The 9,233-nt window shown below is 46.8% G+C and overlaps 1 protein-coding gene across 1 annotated transcript; it reads left to right on the top strand.

Moving 5' to 3' along the window:
- The first annotated feature begins 2,172 nt into the window (after positions 1-2,172).
- Positions 2,173-4,205, top strand: LOC139384577 (protein starmaker-like). The gene is made up of 5 exons (XM_071129409.1): positions 2,173-2,349; positions 2,833-2,989; positions 3,086-3,210; positions 3,366-3,452; positions 3,556-4,205. The coding sequence occupies exons 1-5, from the start codon at positions 2,173-2,175 to the stop codon at positions 4,096-4,098; spliced, it is 1,089 nt and encodes a 362-aa protein (XP_070985510.1). The 3' UTR covers positions 4,099-4,205.
- The last annotated feature ends 5,028 nt before the right edge of the window (positions 4,206-9,233 follow it).

The raw sequence follows: 9,233 nt of genomic DNA, 5'->3' as shown, positions 1-9,233 counted from the left end.
GGAGGAGAGGTGCTGTGTTCCGGTTGCGGATGTTTTGGATCCTGAACTGCTGCGGGAGTTTCACCATCGCCGGATCGCCCTTCACTTCGCCCTCCGGGTCGTCCCCGAAGCTGGTGTCGGCGTGCCACTGGAGCTTCGCGTCAAGGGCGGAGTCACAGGCTTTTTCGCCATCAACTCTCCATTTTTCATATATCCATTTGTTTTGTCTTGTCCCATACACACCTGGTTTTCATTCCCTAATCATTATACATGTATTTAGCCCTCTGTTTGCCATCATGTCTTTGTGTGTAATTGTTTGTTTGGTATTGTGGATTATTACTTATGTCATGTTCCGTGTCTTTGGCACGTTATTGTTTTTATGTGCTATGTATTTTGGAAAGGAATTAAAGTGTGCCTGTTCACTACACTCTGCTGTCCTGCACCTGACTTTGCCTCCAGTACACACCTTTGACAGTCATCTATGAACATTTGAACGTCTTGGCTATGTTCTGTTACAATCTCCACCCGGCACAGCCAGAAGAGTACTGGCCACCCCTCATAACCTGGTTTATCTCTAGGGTTCTTCCTAGGTTCTGACCTTTCTAGGGAGTTTTTCCTAGCCATCGTGCTTCTACACCTGCATTGCTTGCTGTTTGGGGGTTTAGGCTGGGTATCTGTACAGCACTTTGAGATATCAGCAGATGTACGAAGGGCTTCATAAATACATTTGATTTGATTTATAAATGCATTTGATTTGACAGACAGGCTCTATTACGGTCTGTCAGCTGCTGTTTTTGCTGGCCCTGTCTTTACCCTGCTCATAGGACATGATGGACAGTGTGTATGTGTCCGTGTCTTCAGTAATGTGTGTGTGCATGCGTTCTTAGAAATGCATGCGTGGTTGCGTGTGTGTGTGTGTGTGTGTGTGTGTGTGTGTGCATGTGGTGTGTGTTTGTGCGTGCATACCTGCAAACCTATCGTTAGTGGTCTGAGTGAAATGGATAAACTACTGTGATACATCCAGGTGCCTCCAGAGGTGTTAGCCTATCATGTTCTGTGAGCTTTTATCACTAATCACCTCTGCTGATGACACAGAGAGTAATTATCAGGCTGACATGTAGCACTTAAAAGCTGACACTAACAGGTGCTGAGCCAGGGAGGCTTGCTGTCTCTAATGCTACATGTGGCGGCGATCTGCTTTTAATAGTGCAAACATAGAGGAGGTATGAATAGACGTGTTGTCATGACTCTTGCCCATTGTGCTGCATGTATTCACTGAGTCGACTCTTGGACTACAACAACATTGTATTCTGATTGCCAACAGTAGTAGTCTGTTGAATGTGGCACTTGATAATCAACTGTATAATCATACTCATTGTGGAGTGATTGACCTGTGCTCAGCCAATCTCTCCTTGCAACATGATGCAGGCAAATTATGAGAAAATCAACTGCTGCAATAGGGTGAAGGCAGAGGTTGAATATGAGTACAGGCAGAGAGAGAGAGGTAGAGAGAAGGAAAGAGAGAGACAGACATACAGTGGTAGGATCTTAATTTGATCCAGCAGGAAAATACAGACATACAGGCAGACTAGGTCCATAGAAATAGGCTGTTCCAGTGTTCTGGGTGGATATGTGGATAGGTAACTAACTTGATGATGTCACAATGCCCCTTTACCAGGAATGGAGCACTAGTTGTTATAAGGGAACATTATGAGGTAACATGTTGCCACGGAAACACACTTATGTCATAATATCAGACCACATTAAAACGGTCAGACAAGCTCAGGTAGAGCGCATTAGCTACATTCGAACGATCTCTCAACCTATAACTGATTTGATTGATTACAACGGTACACTACCTTGTCGTGACATGGGTCAGAGACTAAGTGACCCTGTCCCTGAGGTATCCCATAGGGAGAAACCAAAGGAGACACAGGAACATAAAGATAAACCCAAGGAGAAGAGGATCCCTCAAGCCCTGACCTTTCTTCAGCTGTTTACACTGCTGAGCTGCGTCAAGGTGAAGAAAACACCCTTTGATCCCTCCCAGAGTGGTGATGGGAGAAAGGGAACAACGATAAACGATACAAACAACAATAATGACTCTGAAACTGGTGAGTGTTAGGAGGTGTATATTGATTAGTGCTGCTACATAGTACAATTATCTAGGCTTGACTTGGAAAAAAACAGGTCATGTGTCTTAGAAATGTTTCACTTACAGGCTTGGACTACTCTGCAGGTGACGTGAAAAGGATCAAGGACAAGAGTAAAGGAAAGGTTGGAGGAGAGAAACATAGCATTGAATCTCAGGACCACAAATGCAGAACGACACAGGAAAAAGAAAAAGACATTAAACAAAGACCTAACTCGGTAAGACATCCAAACTTGCTTATTAATGAGGATTAACCAATGCATTTGACAACTGATAATGACCACAATAAGGAAAACACAGCATATTGTGTTGAATCTGATTCTTTGACATGGCTTGACAAATGTGATAATGTCACAATGCCCCTTCGGATGGGGTAGGCCCTAATAGTTATTAGGAAAAGTCTAAACAGAATCCATGGAACGTCCCAACTCTGACCTTTGACGTTGAAATTGAAATGGTTAAGGTAAGTGTTAGGGTTAAGGTAGGGGTTAAGGTTAGGGTTTAGGGTAGGGATGTCCCAAGGATCACGGACAGCACTAACCCTAGTTTTTATGGGGTAACATTTTGACATGGAAACACACTTAGGAAATAATATTTGTTGCCAATCAAGCTAGAGCTCATTGGCTACGTATATTCAACATTGATATTGTAGTTTGAAATGTCAGTAGATTTCTAACTGATGTACTGATTGCGACACTGAGGTCTCCCCTGAGGAGCAAGCAAAGGAGACCCAGCAGAAAGAGAAGAAGAAGAGCATCCATCCAGCTGTGGCGGCCCTGCAGCTGTTCACTCTCTTCTGCTGTGGTGGGAAAGTCAAGTTGAGGAAGGACCAGGACAACGATAATGCATCTGATACTGGTGAGTGTTATGGGGTGTCTGCTGATTAGATATAGAATGAGATTGGCTTCACTTGGAAGAACGTGTCTTCAAAATCAAAATGTCTAATCTACACAGGTTCAGACTTGTCTGGAGGTGATGTTACAACCAAAAGGGTCAAGGACAATAGTAATGGAAAGGTGGGCAGGGAGAAAGACCGGACTGAAGTTCAGCTGTTGAAATCATCTCAGGACCACGAACCCGTAAGTACAACACCAGAAACAGACAAGGGAACTAATTCAGGACAAAGACCTAACTCTGTGAGACAACCAAACATGCTGTATCATATTTTATTGTGAGCAAAAGATCTTTCCCATAATGCTGTGTTATCATTGGGTGTTACAATTGTGTTGTGCAGGAAAATCGAAGGACACCCCGGCAAGTGAAGACCCCTGTGGAGGAAATTTACATAAGACCTGACTCTCCGACTCTACCACGTGCCCACGTAAGTTACTGAAACCTAAATTACTATACGGACAGACAGAGATTAAAGCATCTAGACAATTTCCCCTCTGACCTCAACCTAACCACCCTTTTCCTCCGGGTAGAGCTCCCTCTCTCAGTTTTCCCTGGCTCGGAACCTGGCCATCCTCCCGCTGGAGTGGCAGCTACCCGGAGTCCCTCTGCCCACCTCGTCTATGGCAACTAGGACAGAGAGAACCCCATCCTCTACCAACACTTCGACACATGCGCAGATGGAAACACAGACATCAGATATGAACACAGACACACAGACCACTTCTACCTCTCAGAGCCAGATCTCCATGGTCTCATCGGAGACCATGATAGATCTTCACACGTCAGACTCCATTACCCAGACCTCCACTCTTGACATGGCACTGACCCCTGAGAGCACTAAGGACATGATCACTACTGATGAGGATGTGAAGGATGACTCTGCTAAAGATTTGATCTCCACCCTAACAGACACCTCTATGGAGAAATCCATCAGTGAGACCAGCCTGAAAGACCTCATTGCTGAGTATGAAGATGACAATGAGCTGAAGGATATGGCTGCCTCCGCTACCCCTGCTACTGATAATGACAATGAGGATGCAATGCTGCTGGAGATTGCAGCACTTTTTGACTGATTACATGTTGACAGTGGAGACCGAGCTGCCTCTGCATCTCTGAAGAGCCAATAGACCTAATGAACATTTCAATGTAGCAAAAGCTATACTTTGATCAATTAATAAAACATTTTTTCTGCAGCAAATTTTCACTACGGTTGATATGTGACGCAGCATGTTTAGATTAGACCTATTTGTTTGAATTCACCAAAAATAATAAATATTACTGCCAAGGGAACAATCAAACTACTACAGGTAGGGGAGAGTGAATATATCAGCATAGAGTTCATTTGGACAATAATGATCCATAAGCATATTGCATTCTGTAATGTATGAAATAACATTCACCCACAGCGAATACAAATCAGACGTGTTCTATTTTCTCCCTCTGTCCTTCCCTCCCACATCCTGATGAGGTTTAGATCGTCATGTTATCCAGCCCTTAAACTGTTTAGCATTTTAATAACACCTCGCAAACTCAGGGCCTAATTACCTTTGTTACACATGCATCAAATAGAGTCCTCCTGTCACCACATATCTGAGCCACCTGAAGATGCTTTGTTACTGGTGGGTTTCCAACAGATTACAGGGAGATTGGTTAAGTAATTCAACCTAAATAAGGATGGTGGGAACATCCTCATACTACAGCACATCATTCTCTTTGCCTATATTACAGGAGGGGAGGATATATTGGTGTCATCAGAGTAATTGATTAGCACACATACTGTATGTGTCGTTTTATCACCTTGAATGGTGACAGAATAGAGAGCTTTGAAACTATTGAATTAAGTATTAAAATACCAGGTGAAAAATGCTCCGTTAGAAAATCACTTTGAGAATTTAGGTATTTTATGAATTCTCACAGGGAAGATTTCGGTCAAACTGCACTTTTCTGCCTATGTCATGCCTGTGGTCTGCATGGATAATGAGCTGAGAGAAGCAGTAGTAGCAGCACATCGTTTAGGGCTACAGCCAAGCTGTCCCTCACCTGAGAAACCCCCTAGTTGTACATGAGTGCACTCTCCACAATAAAGATCAGCCTGACATCAACATACTGTTGACAAAGTAGACTTGGAACTAAATCAACATAACATAGATACTGTACATGTATGTAATTAAGCATGACGTTTTTGAGGATTGTTAATCTAGAAAAGATGCAGAACATATTAACTCTGAAAGGGGAGGGAGAGAAGAGAGGGGGATGACTGGGTGGATATAGAGGAGAGACAGTAGGAGGGATGGTGAGATGTATCCATCTATGAATTCAAATATTAATCTACCCAATAAGGAGATCAAAGTGTCTCTCACCCAGATGTACACACAGACATGCACGTACACACACCTACACACACAAAAACACACACACGCTCACACCCACTCCTCTATCCACATGAAGTGCTCAGGGCATCACAGTGATCTAGTTACAAGGACATTGAGAGAAGCCATTTCTTTCCTCTAGAGACTGTAACATTGATGAGGTCTCCAACAAGAAGTGACCAGTCTATCCTCAGGGGGATACTACTGACAACACATTGAAAATGGGTGTGGTTATATCCTGCCTGTTTGGCCCTGTCCGGGGGTATCGTCGGATGGGGCCACATTGTCTCCCGACCCCTCCTGTCTCAGCCTCCAGTATTTATGCTGCAGTAGAGTATGTGTCGGGGGGCTTTGGTCAGTCTCTTATATCTGCATTATTTCTCCTGTCTTAACCGGCATCCTGTGTGAATTTAATTATGCTCTCTCTAATTCTCTCTCTCTCTTTTCTTTCTTTCTCTTTCTTTCTTTCATTCTTTTTCTCTCTTTCTTTTTCTTTCTTTCTTTCTTTCTTTCTTTCTTTCTTTCTTTCTTTCTTTCCCTCTTTCTCTTGGAAGACCTGAGCCCTAGGACCATGCCTCAGAACTACCTGGCCTGATGACTCCTTGCTGTCCCCAGTCCACCTGGCCGTGCTGGTGCTCCAGTTTAAACTTTTCTGCCTGCGGCTATGGAACCCTGACCTGTTCACCATACGTGCTACTTGTCCCAGACCTTCTGTTTTCAACTCTCTAGAGACAGCAGGAGCAGTAGAGATACTCTGAATGATCGGCTATGAAAAATTAACTGACATTTACTCCTGAGGTTCTGACCTGTTGCACCCTCGACAACCACTGTGATTATTATTATTTGACCCTGCTGGTCATTGTCACGACTTCCGCCGAAGTCGGCTCCTCTCCTTGTTCGGCCGGCGTTCAGCGATGGACATCACCGGCTTTCTAGCCATCACCGCTCAGTTTTTCAGATATCCATTTGTTTTGTCTTGTCCCATACACACCTGGTTTTCATTCCCTAATCATTCTATGTATTTAGCCATCTGTTTACTATCATGTCTTTGTGTGTAATTGTTTGTTTGGTATTGTGGATTATTGTCGGGCGCTTTACTTTTGTCATGTTCTGTGTTTTTGTCACGTTATTGTTTTTATGTGCTGTGTATTTTGGAACGGAATTAAAGTGCGCCTGTTCACTACACTCTGCTCTCATGCACCTGACTTTGCCTCCCTTACACACCTTTGACAGAATTACACACCAAACCATGGAGTCAGCAGGAGCAGGTACCCCGGTTAGAGGAGTCGAGGAGCGCGTCCAGGAGAGCGACAAGGAACATTCGGCAATGTTAAGTCAACTTGGTGCCATGATGGATCGCGTTGTTCAAACCATGGACCGTTGGGAGAGACAGGGAGTCTCTCCAGCGCCTCGACCAGTACAACCGGGATTGCCTCCACCCGTCCCGTCTGGAGAGAATTCCAGTGGGATGCATCTCTCCCTTCCCAGGGAGTATGATGGGATGGCAGCAAAGTGCCAGGGATTCCTGTTTCAACTGGACCTCTATCTGGCCAGCGTGCACCCAGCTCCCTCAGGAAGGGAGAGAGTAGCTGCCCTCATTTCCTGTCTCACAGGAGCAGCGCTGGAGTGGGCAAACGCCGTGTGGAAAGAGGAGGACTACCTGTGGACCAGTACGAGGAGTTCACCCGTCGCTTCCGGGCCGTCTTCGACCATCCACCCGAAGGTAGAGCGGCGGGAGAAAGGGACAAGGAGCGCCCAGGAATTCGCTCTGGAATCAATTCAGGCGCAGCTCGGGAATTTTATCGACAGCGTTATCCAATAGGATCCCCATTTTTCCTGTAGTTAGACCCTTCCCGGTTCACGCTTTGGATTGTCGACCATTATGGTCAAGGATAATCAGGGAGGCCACCATCCCCTTGGCCATGGTTATGCAGGAGGATCACGAGGAAAAAAATCAGCCTCTTCCTCATTGACTCTCCTGTGTTTCCTGTGGTATTAGGCCTTCCCTGGTTGCTCTGCATAACCCCACTATTTCCTGGCAACAGAGGGCTCTCACGGGGTGGTCGCGAGAGTGCTCAGGGAGGTGTGTAGGGGTTGCCGTTGGTGCTACCACGGCAGGGAAAGTCCAGACCAGGTCTCCACCGTGCACCCCCCCCCCCCCCCCCCCCCCCCCCGAATATGCCGATTTGGCTCTCGCCTTCTGTCATAGGAAGGCGACTCAATTACCACCTCATCGACGGTGGGATTGTGTGATAAGTCTCCTGGCAGAAGCTGTGCTTCCCAGGAGTCACGTGTATCCCCTGTAGCAAGCGGAGACGGTGGCTATGGATACATATGTCTCTGAATCCCTGCTTCACCCGCCTCCTCAAGTTTATTTTTTGTGAAGAAGATGGATGGAGGTTTACGCCCATGCATTGACTATAGAGGACTCAATCAAATCACGGTGAGATACAGTTTGCCGCTACCTCTTATCGCCACGGTGATTGAGTCAATGCATGGGGCACGCTTCTTCACAAAACTGGATCACGGGAGTACGTATAACCTGGTGCGTATCCGGGAGGGAGACGAGTGGAAGACAGCGTTTAGTACCACCACAGTGCATTATGAGTACCTCGTCATGCCATATTTGTTGATGAATGCTCCATCAGTTTTCCAATCCTTTGTAGACGAGATGTTCAGGGACCTGCACAGGGTGTAGTGATGTATATCGATGACATTCTGATATACTCTTCTACACGCACCGAGCATGTGTCCTTGGTGCGCAAGGTACTTGGACGACTGTTGGAGCATGACCTGTATGTCAAGGCTGAGAAGTGCCTGTTCTTTCAGCAGGCTGTCTCCTTCCAAGGGTATCGCATTTCCACATCAGGGGTGGAGATGGAGAGTGACCACATTGCAGCCATGCGTAATTGGCCGACTCCCACCACGGTAAAGGAGGGGCAGCGGTTTTTAGGGTTTGCCAATTACTACCGGAATTATCCGGGGTTTTGGCCTGGTTGCTGCTCCCATTACCTCATTGCTGAAGGGGGGTCCTGTATGGTTGCAGTGGTCGGCTGAGGCGGACAGGGCTTTTGGGCAGCTAAGAGCTCTGTTTACTTCGGCACCCGTGCTGGCCCATCCGGATCCCTCTTTGGCATTCATAGTGGAGGTGGACGCGTCCGAGGCTGGGGTAGGAGCCGTGCTCTCACAGCGCTCGGGTACGCCACCGAAACTCCGCCCCTGTGCTTTCTTCTCGAAGAAGCTCAGCCCAGCGGAGCTTAACTATGATGTGGGGGACCGCGAGTTGTTGGCTGCGGTTAAAGCGTTGAAGGTGTGGAGACATTGGCTTGAGGGGGCTAAACACCCTTTCCTCATCTGGACTGACCACCGCAACCTGGAGTACATCCAGGCAGCGAGGAGACTGAATCCCCATCAGGCAAGGTGGGCCATGTTCTTTACCCATTTTGTGTTTACCCTATCCTACAGACCAGGTTCCCAGAATAAGACGGCAGACACACTGTCCCGGCTGTATGACACAGAGGAGCGGCCCATGGATCAGACTCCCATACCCCCGGCCTCCTTCCTGGTAGCGCTGGTCGTGTGGAAGCTGGATGTGGAAATTGAGCAGGCTTTACGTACATAGCCCGCCCCCCTCCAGTGCCCCGTTGGGCGTATGTACGTTCCGTCAGCTGTCCGTGACCAGTTGATCTATTGGGCCCACACATCTCTGACGGTGCTCTGTCTGACTGGAAAGAACTGGTGGCCCACCTTGGCAAAAGACGTGAGGGCTTATGTTTCCTCCTGCTCGGTGTGTGCCCAGTATAAGGCTCAAAGACACATGCCCAGAGGTAAGTTAATCC

This window comes from Oncorhynchus clarkii, chromosome 26, assembly GCF_045791955.1.
Source record: "Oncorhynchus clarkii lewisi isolate Uvic-CL-2024 chromosome 26, UVic_Ocla_1.0, whole genome shotgun sequence".
Lineage (NCBI taxonomy): Eukaryota > Metazoa > Chordata > Actinopteri > Salmoniformes > Salmonidae > Oncorhynchus > Oncorhynchus clarkii.
This window is presented reverse-complemented; position numbering and strand designations above follow the sequence as displayed.

Excerpts from the sequence above, each read along its gene's own strand:
- LOC139384577 (XM_071129409.1), top strand. The coding sequence starts at position 2,173 with ATGTGTCTTAGAAATGTTTCACTTACAGGCTTGGACTACTCTGCAGGT. Across the intron at positions 3,211-3,365 it reads CATCTCAGGACCACGAACCC|GAAAATCGAAGGACACCCCG; the intron begins GTAAGTACAACA and ends TGTGTTGTGCAG. Across the intron at positions 3,453-3,555 it reads CGACTCTACCACGTGCCCAC|AGCTCCCTCTCTCAGTTTTC; the intron begins GTAAGTTACTGA and ends TCCTCCGGGTAG.